General features: G+C 41.1%; 1 protein-coding gene across 2 annotated transcripts in view; it reads left to right on the forward strand.

Annotated features, from left to right (window-relative positions):
- The window catches only part of vps13d (vacuolar protein sorting 13 homolog D), a 154,792-nt gene that overhangs the window by 60,651 nt on the left and 74,668 nt on the right, over positions 1-19,473 (forward strand). For both annotated transcript variants that reach the window (XM_053424767.1, XM_053424768.1), the window contains exons 19-34: positions 7-2,274; positions 3,040-3,191; positions 4,362-5,417; positions 6,154-6,244; positions 6,363-6,489; positions 6,593-6,773; positions 6,872-7,054; positions 8,153-8,294; positions 8,518-8,734; positions 9,291-9,462; positions 9,712-9,827; positions 11,798-12,022; positions 12,124-12,419; positions 14,102-14,235; positions 15,543-15,698; positions 15,943-16,135. In XM_053424767.1, coding sequence (XP_053280742.1) covers positions 7-2,274; positions 3,040-3,191; positions 4,362-5,417; positions 6,154-6,244; positions 6,363-6,489; positions 6,593-6,773; positions 6,872-7,054; positions 8,153-8,294; positions 8,518-8,734; positions 9,291-9,462; positions 9,712-9,827; positions 11,798-12,022; positions 12,124-12,419; positions 14,102-14,235; positions 15,543-15,698; positions 15,943-16,135 — 5,709 coding nt within the window. The remainder of the gene's footprint in view (positions 1-6; positions 2,275-3,039; positions 3,192-4,361; positions 5,418-6,153; positions 6,245-6,362; positions 6,490-6,592; positions 6,774-6,871; positions 7,055-8,152; positions 8,295-8,517; positions 8,735-9,290; positions 9,463-9,711; positions 9,828-11,797; positions 12,023-12,123; positions 12,420-14,101; positions 14,236-15,542; positions 15,699-15,942; positions 16,136-19,473) is intronic.

Genomic DNA, 19,473 nt, shown 5'->3' on the forward strand with positions numbered 1-19,473 from the left:
TTGAAGATGATGATAAGGCCAGCACTAAAGCTACTCAGCCTGAAAAGGAAGACATGAGTGATGATGAGTACCAGACCCCCCTTGCCACGCCACCTGAATCTCCAACACCTGAGCCAGACATTTCAATGAAAGCGCAACTTAGAAGTCCTGATCTTTCCAGCCTTAGGTCTCCTGAATGTACACAGGCCTACAGCAAAAAGCTGTATGAAAAATACTCTTTGTCCTTTAAGGACCTGCAGATAATGGTTGGTCGCTATAAAGACAGCTGGAAACATCTTCAAGAGAGTGAGGTAGGCCCCACTCATGTGGTGGAGAAGTTCAATGTGCTGCTACAGCTTGAGCAGAGACTGCGTTATACATCAGACCCCCAGCTCCCTGGGGCTGTGCTGTCAGGAACCCTACCAGACCTCAAAGTCCATATTAACCTTGAGAAGATGACTGCCCTTAGGAGTTGTTTGGCTAGGCTTAGTAGCCCAGCTGTGATGGAAGGAGGTAAAAGTCAAGAGAAAGGCCCAAATATAAGATCTCCTGACCTTACACTCCGTCATGACAAGATCTTTCAGAGAGAGGACAGCTCCTGGAAGCTGCAGGGTTCATCTAAGAACCTGACACAGAGTGTCATGACTTTAGAGCAGCACACGCGGGAAGTCCTCGTGGAGTCCCGTCTACTCTTAGCTGAATTCAACATTAACTACATGCAGCTTGGTGTAGAGAGTGATGGCCGCTACATATCTGTTCTTAAGGTATTTGGCACAAATGCTCATTTTGTCAAGCGGCCTTATGATGCTGAAGTCTCTCTGACTGTCCATGGTCTTCTGCTTGTAGACACTTTACAGACTTATGGCTCAGACTTTGACCTACTTGTGGCTTCTCACAAGCATCTTAGTTTTGACATACCCACAGGCAGCCTCAGAGAGAGCCTGGCCTCAACCCCTGTATCGTCCCCTGATAGCAGGTCTCCCGAACATCAGTGCCACCATACTGAGTCATCCTCTGGTATGCCTGTAGATAGAATCTCTCCCTTCAGTTCACTTTTCAAGGACCAAGAGGCCCTAATTAAGCTTGAGTACCAGTTTGTGAGCTCAGACTGCCCCTCCATGAACCTGGACAGCTCCCTTCAAGTGACAAGCATTCAGGTCAACAACCTGGACATCATTCTCAACCCTGAGACCATGGTGGAGTTATTGAAGTTCCTTCAGAAGTCTTTCCCCAAAGAAGAACGTATATCAGCGGCACAACATCATTCAACACAGCCCCACAGTGATGAAGAAGAGGTGACATATCAGGTAACATATGACCAGAACAAAGAGCTGACTTTAGAGATTCACCGCCTTAACTTGCTTCTCCTTCGGACCGTTTCCACTGGCTCTGTCCTGGTTGCTGAGAAGAAAGGGCTTAAGATTGCTACTGCCAGCATTACTAGCACCAAGATCAATGTGTCCATGGGCAGTCGGTTGGACATCAATGGTTCGCTTGGGTCCATGCAGTTGGTGGACCTGTCCCAGGAAGGAGGCAAAAGCCAGTTTGTGGTCAGCATTGGCAATGTTGAGGATAGCTCCTCAACTCTTGGCAGACTAAAATTTCTTGCTGATACAGCAGGTTCTCCCTCAGAAGCTTTGTATTTTCACCTCATGGAGAAAATGCAAGGAGAATGTTCTTTGCAACTTCAGATGGCTTCCTTGCACTATAACCACTCTGCAAAGTTCTTGAAGGAGCTCAGTCTGTCTGCTAACGAGGTAGAAGAAAATTTCCGCTCCATGTTGAGAAGTGCTGCTACCAAAGTGTCAACAGTTCTAGCCACCAAGACGGCAGAGTACAGCGGTATGGTTTCACTCTTTGACACCCCCTCACGGAGAACTCGAGCTTACAGTCAGAGCTGGGCTTATCCATTTGAGGAAGAGGAGGATGTTCCCCTGGATGAACCTGAATTGACTTTAGACACTTTCTTGGTGAAGCTCAACCTTAATATCAGCATTGAATCCCCAGTTGTATCTATTCCACGAAAACCTGGACACCCTGAGCTATTGGTTGGTCATCTGGGAAGCATAACAATCCAGAATTTTGTCACTGGGCAAGACTCTGAAGGAGAGAGGTTGCAGGTTTTTGTCAAGGATATTCGGCTGTATTCTCTCAACATGAGTCATTTGGTTTTGAAGAGGCAACCAAGAGGAGATATTACTGGCCCCATGTCACCATCCTGCAATGGAAGCATCATTCAGGAAGAACCACAGTTTACACGTCATGACTTCTTTGAATCCCTCAGCCGAGGAAAAGGTGAGAATATTACAGATGTTCAGGATGGTTGCATTTGGAATTTTAGCTTAAGGCCCAATCCCATTTCATCCGTTGGCCCTACCCCTTAGCCCTTCCCCTTCGTTTTGTGTGTTCACAACAACCTTAAAACAAAAGAGCATGACAACTGTAGCCTTATTATGTATTTTCACATAATTTCATGTCTCTTCCCCCTCACACACACCCTCATGCACTTGATTGAACCCGCGTAAAGCAGCGATGTTACTGAACTTAACTGCTCCTCTAATAAGAAAGCATCCTGGAAGGGTTGCCTACAGACCACTGCTAGCAAATTAAGCTGTGTGCTTTTGATTCATACGTGAAATAATGCAGAGCATCCAAGCTTTTCAATTTCAAATGTGATTGATTCACTGCATTAGCATAGCTGTTATTTGGATATCATAGGTTTGTCACTTTAGTAACTTCAAATAATAGCATTGGTTTATTTAAGATCTCAATAATATTATTACAATGACATCCCCGGCAAATCTCTCGTCTTTTCACATCAACGCCTACTAATGATGCAGCGGCTTCTTGAAGGGCTGTCCCAATTCGTAGGGGCAGATTTCAACCACTATCCCTTGTGACTCTGTTACAAGGGCAAAGATAACCCTCAAAAACAAAGAGTAGGGCCAAGGGGTGAAATGGGATTGAACCTTAGTGTGCATGGGAGTGCAAATAACGAAGATATACCTTTTTATATGCAAATTGTTACACCAATTTCACATAATTTTTTTTCTTTACCAGCCTTCCATATATTAAAAGACACTACAATACAGTTCAACCTGGAGAAAGTTCCAGTTGACGAAGACAATCAGTTTACCTTCCTCACCACAGAGGATCCCAGCAGGAGCTCAGGGTTACTAAGAATCCAGGGCAAATTCGTCAACCCTGTCCAGGTATACATAATATTAACACTGTAAATTCTTAGCTAGACGGTAACATTGTTCACACAGTAGCCATCTCTGGCTCACCATACATTATCTAAGTTTACAAATTCTGTTATTGTAACCCAGTATGAGTTCATACATGTGTCCGATGACACTGTTTGTGTGTGTGGTTGTGTGTTTGTGTCGACGCGACTGGGGAAGAGGGCAAGCTGGAGCGTCTGATGAATGCGTTCAGCTACGGGAAAAAATATTTCACTGATTTAAGATCATTATGTGATAATTAATGCTCATATTGCGGCTTTACGATGTAAAGTACCTTGAAATATGATTTGGCACTATACAATTTTTTTTAATTAATTTACCTTAAACCACATCACTAATTCCATAAATATAATGGCAGTCATTCCATTCTTAGCACTCTGTTTCTCTGTTATTCTTTTTAACAGAAATATTATCCCCACTATCTCCCTAATTCCAGCCTTAACTGTGTTGTTATTTTCCTTACTCAATACTTAAAGGGATATTTCTCCCAAAAATGAAAATGCACTCATTATCTACTCGCCACTGTTGTAACGGAGGGGTGGGTGAAGTGTTGGAGTCCACAAAACACTTCTGGAGACTCAGGGGTAAACTTTGTTCGAGCAGAATCCAATTCAATTGAAGTCTATTGTGAGTCCTTCTTCAGATGTAATAGAACAACAGCAACAGCATGCCTTCATACTGCTCGTGTGGTGTCATCCAAGGGTCCGCAAGTGCTGACATTCATATTCGACCTTGAAACAAGGTAATTTAAACCGGTATTATGGCCTAAATGTCCAACAAAAGTGGCTAAGCTAGCTTATGATAGCACATCCGATAGCCTGTGAGTGCAACCCATTGGAAGATATCACTTTTCGGCTGAAAGCACGGTGTAAATTACCTCATTTCGAGTCTAATGATGCCTGTACAGTAAGCCGGTTTTACCTATTATTTAAATAAATACAGACTGATAATTCAAAGTATGCACATTACATTACATTTGATTACATTGTAAGTCTGGAGTCTTTTGTTTTGGCATACAATTTGGATTACAATACAATCAGCTAAAACTAAGTTAAAATGTAGCTGCATAGGGCTATTGAAAGACATTTTTGATGTGCGGTTACATAGTTTCATTAATATTTGACTCTGTGGTTATAGGTTTTTCTGTGCAAGTCTGTACATGAACAAGTCCTACAGACACTGGACAATTTGTTTCTGAATGAGGAGCAACGAAACACCCCCAGCCAACCGCCCACACCACCACCACCAACTCCTTCTTTCACCAGACCTCACCGCTTTCCTGACCCACAGGGAGGGCTGTTTGCAAGGGACCCTCCCCATTCCAGTTTTCCCCCCTCGTCACTTTCCTCTCCTTTGCCTCTACAGTCTCGCAAATCTGCTCTTCACTCTCCTTCATTTACTCAGCTTAAAGTCACATTACACGTTGCAGAATTGCAGGTCCAACTCAGTGCTGACCTGACCCAGAGTTCTCAGGGCTTGGTCAGCCTGCGCTTCCAAGATCTAGAGGGGGACTTTACCAAAGACCATCCTCACTTACTGGTAGTCCAGCTAGCTCTGCGCTCACTGCTAATGGAAGACCTCCTGGAACAGAACCCTGAATCAAAGTACAAACATTTAATAGTGTCCCGTGGAGCTCCCAAGCCCTCCACCTTCATTCCAAAGGAGTACCTTTCTCAAAGTTGTCCATCAGCAACCAATGCCCTGTATCCAGACATGCCTCGCTCATTGCCTGCACACATGGAAGAGGCCCAGAATGTCTTCCAGCTATACCAGAGGCTTCCCAGCACCCCTTCGGGAAGCAGTCGCAAATCAAAGAGGGACCAGGACTGTCCAAGCACTCCACCTCCCTCTCCTACCCATCATACACCTTACCCTCAGCAACCCCCAAACTTTGACGACTCACTAGTTCATATCAATGTGCTGCTGGTGGACCAGAACCACCCAGAGTTCAAAACACGATATGGCAGTGTGGGAAGAAGCGTGGATGTTGACTTCAACTGCCTGGACGTTTTGATCACACTTCAGACCTGGGTGGTTATCCTGGACTTTTTTGGTATAGGCTCCACAGCCAATAATCATGCAGTTAAAGTTTTCCCTATGTCAACCAAACCTGTGCCAGGACACCCTCTGTATGAATCAGACATCCGTGAGAAGGAGACAACAGTGGCCTTCAATACTAAAGTGGACCTGAAGGTAAGTCACTATACCAGGTGCATTTTAGAATGGGTTACCTTTCAAAATATCAATATATGTACATACAGTATATATGCATATATTTTATGAAAAATGGGTCACTCTGGACCCTATCTAACATCCTGTGGAAAGCAGTGCTATTGGTTTAAAAGTTATGTGGTCAGGGACATTGTGAGACATTGATAGGCTATATTTAGGCAGTAGATAGTGTTTTTAAGTAAATTGTATTTCCCGGTCATTTGAAGAGGCATCACAACATAGTATGCACCTACATAGGACGGTGCACAAATTTTGTTCTCTCAAAGTGAAACTGTTACCTCTTAAAGGGATAGTTCACAAAAAAATGAAAATACACAAATTAGATAATTTGTGTATTTTCATTTTCAACCACTAGCCAGTGGTTGAAGTGTTTGAGTCCACAAAACACTTCTGGAGTCTCAGGCGTTGTAGCTGAATCAGATACAATTGAAGTAACCGGCTACCTATACTTCACACCTAGCATTGTTAATTGAGAGATAGAAACTGGACTATGGTTTCATGAGTCTTTTTCTCTATTCTATTATATCTAGTTTTCAGTTTATTATTTGAATGGTAAACTGGTAGCTAATAACGTTGTAAATATTCACATTTTATTCTGAGAATGTATTATTAAAATTTGTAGTCTCTGTCAGCCTTGAGGCAGTTTAAAGATCAGCTCTGATGTGAATGACCTAACCTGTCCATGTTTTCATTTTAGGTTCATTCTCTGTCTCTTGTATTGAACAAGAAACTCAATGAGCTTGCCAGAGCTAGTGTGTCTAAATTATCTGCTCATCTGGAAATGTTGGGTGCGTATGGAAAACAACAAATTCAACTCCTCGATTAAACAAACCCTCCACACTTCCATTTTTAGGGTTAAGTTTATGTTCTTAATCCCAGTTAATCACATTATGGTTAATATTTCAGATGGCAACCTGGCATTACAAGGCAGTTTAGGAAGTTTGTCCCTGAGTGACCTGACCCCACACGGTGATCTCTACAGGGAACGCTTCACCACACGAGGAGGAGAAGCCCTTATTTTTAACATCCATAAGTATATATCACAGAAGTTTCAACAGACAATTTCTCTTCATGATACCAAAGCACATTGAAGAATTGGTGTTGTTTTAGTCACCCTTATGTTCTGCTCCATTCAGATATGGCCAGCCTGATCCTTACCTGGAGCGGGAATATGACATCAAGGTGTCTTTGGAGATGGCCTCAGTGCAGTATGTACACACCCAGCGCTTCCAGGCCGAGGTGGTGGCTTTCATTCAACACTTCACCCAGCTACAGGATGTCCTGGGCAGACAGAGGGCTGCAATGGAGGGCCAGGCTGTGAGTATTACCTGCTCATGGGGCTCTTTACTATGAAACTCACATAAGTAAGACAACTTAAATCCAGCTTGCCCCAAACCCTACCTCTCTTAATGCAGGTGCGAGATCATCCTCAGAGGGCATCCAGGGTTTTGCTGGATATCGAGGCTGGGGCCCCAGTTATTCTCATCCCGGAAAGCTCACAGTCAACAAGGGTCATTGTAGCCAACCTTGGCCAGCTCAGGGTGCAAAACTGCTTCTTGCCTGCTGGGGATCCTGGCACCTTTGCCTTTCAAGACAAGGTAAAGAAGCTCTCTATGGTTCATGCCTTAATTCCTTCTCTGGTGAGTCATAATGCCTATATATCAATGCATACAGAGCTTGGTTTTGTGTTGCCATTTAAATGTTGTTTAACCAAATTTAAGCTTGTGAAAATCATCCTGTTAAGTCTTTTTTTAACTACAGTAACTATCCTATCAATTACCATCCAACTAACTCGGTCCTCTGAGCACAGTTACAGGAGTGATATTATTGATTTGTTTAAAATGTCAGTAAATTGAATAGCCATCGACTTTCCAATATGCTGTACAGTGGAGTGTGTCTGTCCGTCTGTCCCTCTGTCTTTCTGTGTGTGTGGCAATGACGTAATGACGCGGTCACGTAGTCTGGCCGAATTCAAGATGTTACGTTCACGTAATTCAAAATGGAGGTTTACGACCTCAGCGACGCCATGAGGCCAGAGACAAGATGGCGGTATGTAACGTAAGTAAAACAAAGGAATTTGGAACAAAGAGATTCTGATCGTCCTCATGGTTTTGGCTAGAACCACTTGTTTTGAACAAGGGAACTTTAGAACTAAACTCTGATCTCTCAGAGATGTGACCACGCTATTTTAAGCATCAGAGGGTCTGTATATGGTTATGTAGAGAGAGAGAGAGAGAGAGAGAGAGAGAGAGAGAGAGAGAGAGAGAGAGAGAGAGAGAGAGAGAGAGAGAGAGAGAGAGAGAGAGAGAGAGAGAGAGAGAGAGAGAGAGAGAGAGAGAGAGAGAGAGAGAGAGAGAGAGAGAGAGAGAGAGAGAGAGAGAGAGAAAACATGCAAGGGAAGATCAGAAAAGCTCTCAAAAACACCGTCAGAGACAAAGTTTGAGAATCGGAGTCATACACAGGTGAAGAACGCAGTCCCAACGCCAGCTGATCAACCTCTGCCCAGTTGTGCGTTTACTTGATCAAATCCCATTTTTGGAATTGTTTTGTTTATTTTGTGCTTTGGCCCATTTTTAAAAGTAGTTTTCAGATTTTGTTTTTATGTTTTGATAACATTACTAAATGGACTTGTTTAACTATGTACCTCTTTCTTTCTTTCTTTCTTTCTTTCTTTCTTTCTTTTCTCTTCAAAAAAGGAACGGGTCCAGAGAACAGCAGGAAGCAGTAGTAAGCAGGAGAAGCCTAGCACCACTTCATCCCCCACAGGTTTTACGCTTGGCAGGCCACAGGGCTCAGACATTGGTAGAACTCCTGATGAGAATGGCCCTCATAGCTTAAGTTATTATGACTGCAAACTTTGAGAGAAAGTTAGCCTCTGTATGTTCTAGCACTGTTTGTACTCTTAGAGGTAAATGTAAGACCATGAAAGTAATACTGATTGTCTTTGAAGTTTACTTTACTATGTTGCAGTTATACTCTATTTTACAAGTACTGAACCACCATTGAAGTTCCATGGGACTGTCTTTAAAATAGCTGAAACCTAGTGTTTTTCCCTCTTTAGAGAACCATGTGTGCCTGTTGGACTGCATTACGCTTGACTTACAAGAAATGGATATTTTCGCTGCAGAGCGTGTGGCTTGTCAGCCCTGGGACTGTGTTGGTAAACCTCCTGAAACCAAAGACCTCATCTTCCCTTCTTACTCTGTTCGTCGCACTGGAAACAACCTGCTGAAAGATTGCTGCCGCCTAAAACTAAAATTGGAGCGTAATCTGGATAAGTACGCCCTGTTCATTATTATTTTATTGATGGCAAAGGTTATGATGAAATACCCACTTGGCAAAAAGCCATCACTTGGAAATGTGCAACCTCGTCCTAGCAAAAAAAGAAAAAACAAAGGCTCATCTCACATTTGCCTAAACATTTTGATGACCCCCTAAGGTTTTGAGTTGATATTCTGTGGTTCAGATGAGTCAAGGGAAGAACTTTTTGGAAGATGTGCATCCTATTACACCTGTTGCAAAGCTAACACAGCATTCCACAATTAGATCATCATACCAACAGTCAAATATGGTGCTAGGCGGCTGCTTTGATCAATGATGAAACAAAGAATTCTGCTCTTTACTAGAAAGTCCTGAAGTCTCTGTCGAGCAAGAAATACAATTTATGTTTTTGAGGGACCTGTTCTAAATTATCCCTCCCTTAAAACAATTTAGCAAAGAAGGGTGGGCAAAAAATCCTCTACAGTAACTAAACATGTTTACTGTGTTATGTTAAAGTTGTTCACAGGCCCTTACAATTTTTTCTGTGTGCATTGTGGTTTTTAATACCGTCAGGGAGATGAGCCATGCAGTACCTGACATGTACATCCATGGCAGCCTTTCGTCAGTACACTGCTGCCTGGACTTAGAGCACTACCAGTTAATCAGAGGGCTGCTTGAGAACAACCTGGGAGAACCGATTGAAGAGTTCCTTCGACCCTACAACCTGCAGGACCCCAGGACCTATGTTCGAAAACAAGCTCTATGATATTACTTTATCTACCGAACATTCAGTTCATTGTCAATAAACAATCACATTTTGAAATGAGACCTATTTTCAGAGGAATTATGCTTTTGCTTTATTTTTTCAAGTGCTAAGGTTATGATATCAATGTTTCAAAAGATTCAAGCAATTGAATATATTTGTAGGATATTTTTACCTCCTCTTCTTGTTTATATTTGTTTATGTTTGTGTGCTGATGTTTTATCTCTTCAGACGGTATTAAGCGGAGATGTCTTTACTAACTTGTCATTCCTGGTGGACATGATGGATGTCAGTCTAGAGTTCTTCGATGGCCCAAAACCCACTGAACACAAACGCTCATTAGCAAGGTGGGCCTCTTCTATTTCTTCTATTACTACTGCAGATTATAATGCAGCGCTGTGTTTAAATTTTTTTGTGGCAGACGCTCAGTTTGTACAATAATATTGTAAGTTGTCTTTAGTCTAAGCATAAATAATACAATAAACAATTTGATTTGATCTATTATCATTGCAATAATAATATATGCAATATTGTAGTTCTATTCAGGCAGATTTAAATAACTATTGACTATCTATCTTAATCTTCTGTAATGGATTAAGAAAGTTTATATAATTGGGACAGTTTTTTCCAGAAAAGGATAAATATCAATTCCAAAGTATGTAACCCTAACCCCATAGTATTTGTATACCAGTGTTAATTTCGTTGACGAAAACTATGATGAAAAATATTCGTTAACGATCTTTTTTCCATGACGAAGACGAGATGAAGACGTACTGAAAACGGATCTTTGAAAATAAAAACTATGACTAAATCTATTTTAACTTTCGTTGACGAGACGAGACGAAAATGTTGGTGGTTGACTAAGTCACAATAATTTTTTTAAACATCATCGTGTCAGGCCGTCATGAAGTATCAGGAGCGGGCGAGTGAGTCAGTGTGTGTGTGTGTCTCTGTGTGTGTGTGTGTGTGTGTGTGTGTGTGTTCGTGTTCGCCCCAGATAGCGCACCGGTCCCGAGGCTCCGCCCCCCGCTCCGCTCACTCGCTCAATGACACAAGATCAGAGCCGGCTGCTTCTTAACAGTGGAAACAGTGAAAACACAGAGTTTCTCTGGTCTCAGCTGCTCAGAGATCAGCGCAGCAGCTTCTTTATCAGAGCAGAAGCTGCAGGTGGTTTGTACTGAGCTTCAGTTTCTGTGTCCGCCTCCAGTCTGACCTGCTCTCACTTTTTGTTTTCACATTTAAAAATAAATATATATTCTTAAGCTATTAGGCTGCAGCTATATGATTTTATTTATTTCAATATAGGGTTCTTCTTATTTCATACATTTCCCAAAAATATTGGGAGGACTCAAATAGCCCTACAAAGTTCTGTGTTTAATTTAATTCAAAGTAGGCCCACACTTGCCTGTGTATTTTCTTCTCTTCATAAGTGTTCGGTGTTTTCCTTTGTTGTAACAGGTACAAACAGCAATAAAATGTCAAGAGTTTTCTTTATTGTCGTTCTATAATTTCGTAAATGCAACAAACTATAGTTTAGTATAGTATAACTTTATATTAAACTTTATTAGCTTTGTTATCAAATATGTTTTACAGCTCCAGACACATTTTATTTGGAAGAGGAAGAGGGGGCAAAATAAATAAGTAAAGGTTGCCGACCCCTGCTATAGACTTATGCTGGTAGGGATATCTAATGGACAACCTTAGTACTGCAAGCTAGACTGTTATGCAGTTTTAGACACAACACTGGGTCCTTGGGCCTGAGAAGGGAAGAAAAGGAGTTTAATGTGGCTATTAAATGTGACTAAAACTAGACAAAAATATAATTAGTTTTCGTCGACTAAAACTAGACTAAAATGTAAATAGTTTTCGTCGACTAAAACTAAGAAGGGTAAAAATGACTAAAAGGTGACTAAAACTAAAATGCATTTTCGTCAAAAGACTAAGACTAAGACTAAATCAAGAATAGCTGCCAAAATTAACACTGTTGTATACCTGAATCAATTATTGTTTCATTGCCTCATTTAGAGGAAGGAAAGATGATAAGTGTCTCTTATAACCAGATATTGATCCAAATTATTTTTAAAACAATATTTAAAACAAAGGGAAGACATGTAAATGCCTTGTCATATTAACAAATCATCTGTATAGGGAAGTCCTGTAAATAGCGCTCTTAATTTTGCTATTACTCTTCACTATTTGTCATTCCTTATTTTATGAATGGTTCTGAGAATAGGACAAATATTGTAAAACAAACATTTATCTACAGTGAAGTTAAAGTACAAATCTGTGTTTATATGTTCATATCTCTTTTGCATAGGTTTGACTTCATGAAATCCAAGCTGCTCTTTGAGAGTTTTTCCAATGGATCCAAGTCTGTCAACTTGGTATCTCACTCCCTCCTGGCATATGACACTCGGTACACTGAGCCGAATAAAAGCACTGGTAGACATGATGGGGCAAAGCACAATGTCTTTGACTGCATCCTTCAGCCCTCTAAAACAGGCACTAACCGTGCATCGCTACAGCTGGAACTCCATTACAGGTATCACTGGACAATTGCCAAGCTTGTGGCATATTTTCAATCGCATTTAGATGATTTTTTGACTGTGTTAAATAGTAAAGAATTTATCCACCTTCCTGCAGGGCCACACAAGACTTGTCCTGCTTCACACTAGTCCTCAACAACCTGAGGGTCTTTCTCATTTTTGACTGGCTCCAGCTGGTGCGAGACTTCCTACGGACACCAGTGGTGAAGGTGAGAGGTGACAATGAAGGTCGTCATCGGTGGCCCAGTAACACCAGTACTGACTCGTGCACCGCCACCACCAGCACCACTGGGGCAGTCATGCCAAAGACAGTCAAGACTGGTGTGGTCACCAAGAGGTCCACAGTAAAGGTAACCCAGGACCACTGTCTGGAGGTCAAGATCAATGTTACAGGTAAGAGAAGGATGATTCATCACTGAGAAAATAGCAGATTTTGTAATCTAATAAATAGTGCTGTCAAACGATTAAAATATTTAATCACGATTAATCGCATTTATTTCATAGTTAACTCGCAATTAATCGCAAATTTTTATCTATTCTAAATGTCCCTTCATTTTTTTTTTTTTTACATAATGTTTTTTTTCGTTTTAATGCTCTTATGAACATGGAAAAATGAATTGGCTTGCTTTATGCAAATGTTTTATTTTATTGAAAAAACAACATTGCCAAACAGGGCGATACAAAATAAAATTATAAAGTGCACATTTCAGGTAAACAAGGACTCGGCTTATAGTGCAGCTAAACCATGGCTTAATATTTTCTTTTTTTCAAGTTTGCTGTGAACATAGCATTCAGGCCTCTTATTTCAGAAACAATGAACCGTAACAGTTAGGTTACCAATAAAAGGTAAGCCTACTACTTCTTTGCTTTCAGTCAGCTACTCAAACAGAAAAGCAACAAAATAACAAACAAACAAAATACACAGGCAAGTGTCGGCCAACTTTGAAATAAATTAAACACAGAACTTTGTAGGGCTATTTGAGTCCTCCCCATATTTGTGGAAAATGTATGAAATAAGAAGTACCCTATTTTTAAATAAATAAAAACATATAGCTGCAGCCTAATAGCTTAAAAATATATATTTTAGTTGGCGAAATATTAAAAAAAAACGAGAGCAGGTCAGACTGGAGGCGAACACAGATACTGAAGATCGGTAGAAACCAACTGCAGCTTCTGCTCTGATCAAGACGCTGAGGCGCTGATCTCTGATCAGCTGAGACCAGAGAAACTCTGTGTTTTCACTGTTTCCATAGTTAAGAGGCAGTCAGTCACTGAGCGTGACCGACCTCACGTGAACGAGCTCTGATCTCACTGTGTCTCTCTGAGCGAGTGCGTGGTGGCGGTGGGCGGAGCCGCCGGACCGGTGCGCTATCTGGGAGGACACACACACACACACACGTGAGAGAGTTGGCAGCTCTGCGTTAATCTCGCGATAAAAAAAAATAACGGCGTTAAAATGGTTTGCGTTAACGCCGATAATAACGCGTTTAACTGACAGCACTACTAATAAACAATACTCACTGTGGCCACAAACTCTTCCAAATCTAACTTATTTTATTGTTTTAGAGAGGCACAGCTGGACTTGCAGATACTCTACATACATAGCATGACCTCTTCTGATACTACCAATTTTTATGAATGTACAAAGACCCTTGGGCTCTGTTTATTCAGAATTTTTTATTGCAGGAGTGGGAGAGAAAAAAATCAATTATTTTACCAAAGCCACCAAGCAAAGGTTAATGGATAAACAGAGTCATTCTTATTTCACCTGTTTCTGAGATTCCCAAAATGTCAACACTGGTTTTGTTCCATCCTTTACTAAAAGTCAGACTTCTCTCCATTCTAAGGAGACATTTAGACCCACAATCAGATATCAATCACATAGTGCTATTTAGGGATGTTACAACATATCAGATGACAACAATACCGATTACTGCAATAACAAAAAGATGATTGAGAAGTTATTGATTGCATTTCTTTGAGCTGATGGCAGGCCTTTTAAGGAACTTCTAAATATGAACCCTAAATGACCTGCCCTGTGTATTTGAAATTTTACATTGTTACTTGGTCTTCAGGGACAGAGTTTGTGGTTGTGGAGGACGTGACCTGTCTGGATACCAATGCCATCATTCTGAAAGGTACCACTGTCCTCACCTACAAACCCCGCCTGCTGGACCGACCTTTTTCTGGAAGCCTCGCTGGAATAGAGGTGATATATCACGCTGAGCACTTATTTTATCTTAATTACTATTTCATACATCAAAATATCTTATTGGATATGTCAAAATGTGTCAAAAAGTGGTTGTGTTAACAATGCAATATAAATGAATCACTAATTTCTTACTATATTTTGCAATTTCACCCTCGGGTATCCATAAACTACAAGCTATGAACATCTTTTTAAGAAAGATGAAATTATTTTCGGTGTAGGCCAGGTGAAGCATGTAAATATTGGTTATGTTATCGGCTGGAAAAATCCATATCCTCTGAGGTCTGAGCATTGAACATGCAGGGAACCTATTGTTTTTGTACGGATTATTCTACCAAGGAAATTATGTTGTCATTGCCGTTTGTTTGTCTGACTCAGCAAAATAACTCAAACTACTGAACAGAAGGTGTGGGACATGACCCAATGAATTATCCATAACATTTTGCAGCAAATCCAAATACACATGGGTCGATCTTCTTTCACTTCGAAAATAATGGCTACAGCTACAATAAAGCAGTTTTGTTGGCTGTGGAAGGCTTACAAACTCACCAAAGCTCTCAAATGCATGTTACAAAATGTCAAAGTTCTTGGGCATGGGATTCATACTAAACCTGTGCATGCCCAAAAAAGCTAAAAGTATGTACATGCACACCTGAAGACAATGTTCCCTTTATAAATCACTGTCCTCCTGGAAATGTGTCAATGCAAAGCACCTCATGTATGATACACAAAACTGATCCTGCAGTTATGCCTCTGCGCCGGCAATAGCCAGTGACTTGAGGCATTGTGTTTTCGGGTTGTCCGAAACCAGGATCCCACCAGTAAGGTTGTGAGTTTTTCCTCTAATATATATATATGTTGTCCAAATTATACGTACTTATCAACATCCTTAGTCTTACCCTGGTCGTGTGATATTATGCAAAAATGCGTCCAAAGGGCACTTTAGCTTTTTTCATTTTCGACTAAAACTGGTGGCGAAGGCCCCTTCAGCAGCAGCACTTGTCATGTTAAGATAGTTACATTCTGGCGACACCAGCTCAGTGTTGTGAACTTCAACCAGCGTTAATTTTTTAAGCTACTACTGAGAGGAGGGGCTGTGTGTCTACCTGTCCACAGGGGTGCTGTGTGAAGTTTTGTGTCAACTGGAGGAGGCAAAGTTGGTATCGATACTGTTGCATATGCGTATCTAATCCGACAATTTTTTTAGTATTGATTGTATCTGAGTATCAATTTTTCGACAACCCTACTACCAGCATCCAGATGATTATTGTATTAGCTGTGTTTCAGAGGTTTCTTGTCATCTCCAGGTGTTCTCGTGTCGGCTTGGTAGTGAGCAGGAGACAGCGCTGTCCATCATTGACCCCGTCAATATTCAGGTGGAGATGTGTGGAAGTCCCACATACCAAAGCAGCTCGGGTCTACTGGACGCTTTCAATGTGGAGGACATCCCGCCACTGCTTGAGGTAAAGAATAAAAAAGTTACCAAAAAAAGAGATTTAACGTGTACATAGTGAGCATTACTACCGCATAGCATGATGAATAAATGAGAAAATGTACACTCAACCTCACAAGTATATGTATAGCACTAAATACAATTTAAGCTGAAAGATGTAGATGATTTTTGACTCTTTTGACTCTTTAACTCCCCATTACTAGTGAAGAGACTTTGACGTGTAAATGATAGTTGTTCATCTGCTTCTTTCACAGATTCATCTTCCTGTTCTGGACATTCGTCTGTCCTACAATGACATTCAGCTCTTTTTGGCCATTGCCAAGTCTATTCCGACTTCGAGCACTACACTGCCTTCTGACACTGATGTGATGTTAGAGACTGCACCCGGTATTGAGCCCACAGCTACATCTAAAGGCATCTTCAGACTGAAGACTGAGGCCCTCATAGGTGTGTATAACTGTGCTTATTATAATTTTTTCACATTTTACTAGTTCTAGTTAACAAAAATGTATGCTAATCATTAGGGTAAATTTAGCTTCATTTTTGTCATGCATTTCACATTTTTAAAGCCTGAGCGCTGACTGAGGAAACAACCATTTTAAAACTGTTTATTATTATTATTATTAAGGTCTGAGCACTGAACTTGGAATGGACCTCTTGTTATTGTAGGGATTGTTTGTTTGTCTAACTCTCAGCAGAATAACTCAAAAACTAGTGAACCAATTTTCATGAAAATTGAAGGGGTGAGACATGACCCAATTAATTATCTATACAATTTTGAGGGAGATCTAAATAAACGGGGTGGCTCTAGAATGTTTTTCCCACTTTTTAAAACAGTGGCTACAACTACAATAAAGCAGTTTTGTTGGCTTTGGAAGGCCTTTAAACTCACCAAACTCTCACATGCGTGTTACAAAGTTCCTGGGCATCGGATTCATACTAAACCTGTGCATGCCCAAAAAAGCTAAAAGTATCTACATGCAAGATTTTTCTGACCTTCACTTCAAATTAAGGGGTACTCCGAATGCCTTGCCAAACACCTACAATGTGGGAGAGAAACCCACAAATGCAGTCTCTTCTCTATCAATGAGGATTACAAAATTACGATAATAATTGTAATATCTTAGTTAAATATAATTTCAATGATATTGAAACACGATGCACTTGATTGAACCCCGTGTATAGCAGCGATGTTACTGAACTTAACTGCTCCTCTGATAACAAAGCAATCCTGGCAGGGTTGTCTAGAGACCACTGCTAGTAGCTTTTGATACATAAGTGAAGTAATGCAGAGCAGCCAAGCTTTTCAATTTCAAATGTCATTGATTCACCTGCATAAGCTTAGATGTTATTTGGATATTGTAGGTTTGTCACATTAGTAACTGCCAACAATAGCATTGGTTTATCTAAGACCTAAACAATGATAATACAATGACATCCTCGTCAAAACGTTTTGTCTTGTATGTTAACATCAACGACTTCTGATTTTTCTGGTTTTCGCGACAACTAGTGATGATGTAACAGCGTCTTGAAGGGCTGTCCTAATTCGTAGGGAAGATTTTAACCATTACCCCTTGTGAATCTTATTCAAGGGGCAAGATAACCCTTGAAAACAACGGGTAGGGGTACAGCCAAGGGTTGAAATGGGATTGGGGCTAAAAGTGTGCATGGCCAAAAGAGCGAAAAAATTGCTTACACCCAAAAATAATCAGATTTATATAACTATGTACATGCACACACCTTAAGACAATGTTTCCTTTATAAATCACTGTCCTCCTGGAAATTTGTCAATGCAAAATCGAAATTATTTTTTGGGTGTAAGCAATTTTTTTGCTTTTTTCAGGACCATGAGGTTTTGCAACCTCATGCAACATGATCGCACACTTCTGTTACAATCATCCTTTGATTTATTTTATATTTTCACGGCCATTTTACACTTGCTATATTGTAATATAATTTGGGTTTGGTCTCCAATCCCACACAGTGAGCCATAAAAAGTGTAGTCCGCATCTCTTCAACGGCGAAGCAGTAAACTAATCGCTCTTTCGCCGTTGCAAGGGGTTTGCAAACCGAGGCTCTTCAGCCCCTCTGCAGTGGCTCCCTGAACAGTGTTGTGCCTGTCGCGCGTATTTTTCGCGAACGAACAGCCAACAAACACACAGGCCCCGGGGCTCTGCCCGCTGCCCCGCTCGCTCTCTCAGAGACACAGATAGTGAGATCAGAGCTCGTTCAAGTGAATAAGCCGGTCAGGGACAAACAAGAGACGGTGTTCAAAAACCAAGTTGAAAAGAAAGTACGATGAAGCCTGTCTTGCTCTTGGGTTCAAAGTCAATGGGGTAGGACATGAGGAGAGACTAGTGTGTAATTTATGTCTGAAAACTCAATGAGAACCAAAAAATTAAGAACTTCCCTGACCTGCCATCAAAAACCATGAGTCTCCTTGAGCTTATCTCTTTTATGCATGATAAGGATCTATTGGAGATCTACCCAAACTTTTGGGCTGCTATCAGGATTGCACTTACTGTGCCAGTCACTGTGGCTCAAGCAGAGAGGAGCTTTTCAAAACTGTAGTTGATCAAGACGTACCTTAGGTCAACCATGTCTCAGGAACGGCTGACTGGCCTTGCCGTCATCAGTATCAATCACTCAATAGGGGAGCTCTGAGGGGGTCTCGCCCGGGGTGCAATTCCATGTAGAACCGCCACTGCCTCCAGCATTATGTACCTTAGCCATAAATTAATAAATACATTGACTCTATAATGAATTACATGTCTTGTCCTGTTGCGTTAATGCGGGATGATTAATTTGTGTAATTAACGCGTACATTTTTGTAACGCATGCACAGAATGACCCGCTGTACCCACTCGCTCAGAGCGACACACACAGTGATCAGAGCTCGTTCATGTTAGGCAGCCGGTAAGTGACTGCTCAGTGATCAGCGCTGCTGTGTCATGATCAGAGCAGAAGCTGCAGTTGGTTTGTACCGAGCCGGAGTTTCTGTGTCCCCCTCTACTCTGCTCTCACTTGAACTAATAACCAATCATTGCTAGTTATCGGTACGTCAAATAACTTAGTGTTTGTTTGATTCGCTCCAGAGTTTATGAGGCTGCATTTTAAAATTACTCAACATTTTGTGCTCAGTACAACACGAGACGTGATGCTCACAGACAGGACTCAGTCTTAAAATGAGCGGAGCAACCGGACCGTACGTTTTGTCACCAAAATCATCCCAATAAGACATTAACTATGAACGTGAACATTTGCATGAAGTGAACTTGGAACTCGTTCTTTTTAAGTGTGAACTGGCACACTTCTTCTACAGATGGGCTAAGATTGAGATTCACATTTCATTGTGTAAAGGTTTGGTTGTTTTTTTAATTTAGAAAAGAAAAAAGTTGTATTCAACCATCCTATATTTGCACACAAAAAAATGTTTAGGATAAAGGTTATCTTTGAGTTTGATAAAAAAATCTTCAATCTGAATAACTATCATTTGGACTTGTCTTAAAGGGGACATATTATGCCCATTTTACCAGAGTTGATATGGTTCCTTGGGGTCTTAATGAAATGTCTGTTACATATTTTGGTCAAAATACCACAAGGATCATTTAAAACAGCACCTTTTTACCCTGTCTACAACAGCCCTCCTCAGATTGACCTGTTTTGAGTGCCCCGCCCCCCTCACCCCCGGTGAGCCTGGCTGCGAGAGCCCCAGCTCCCCAGCTTAAACCCGTAGTGGGAGCTTGAGCTGGCGCAGCAGCAGCATCCTTCCACACTATTGAGTC

Source organism: Pleuronectes platessa, chromosome 6 (assembly GCF_947347685.1).
Source record: "Pleuronectes platessa chromosome 6, fPlePla1.1, whole genome shotgun sequence".
NCBI classification, from domain to species: domain Eukaryota; kingdom Metazoa; phylum Chordata; class Actinopteri; order Pleuronectiformes; family Pleuronectidae; genus Pleuronectes; species Pleuronectes platessa.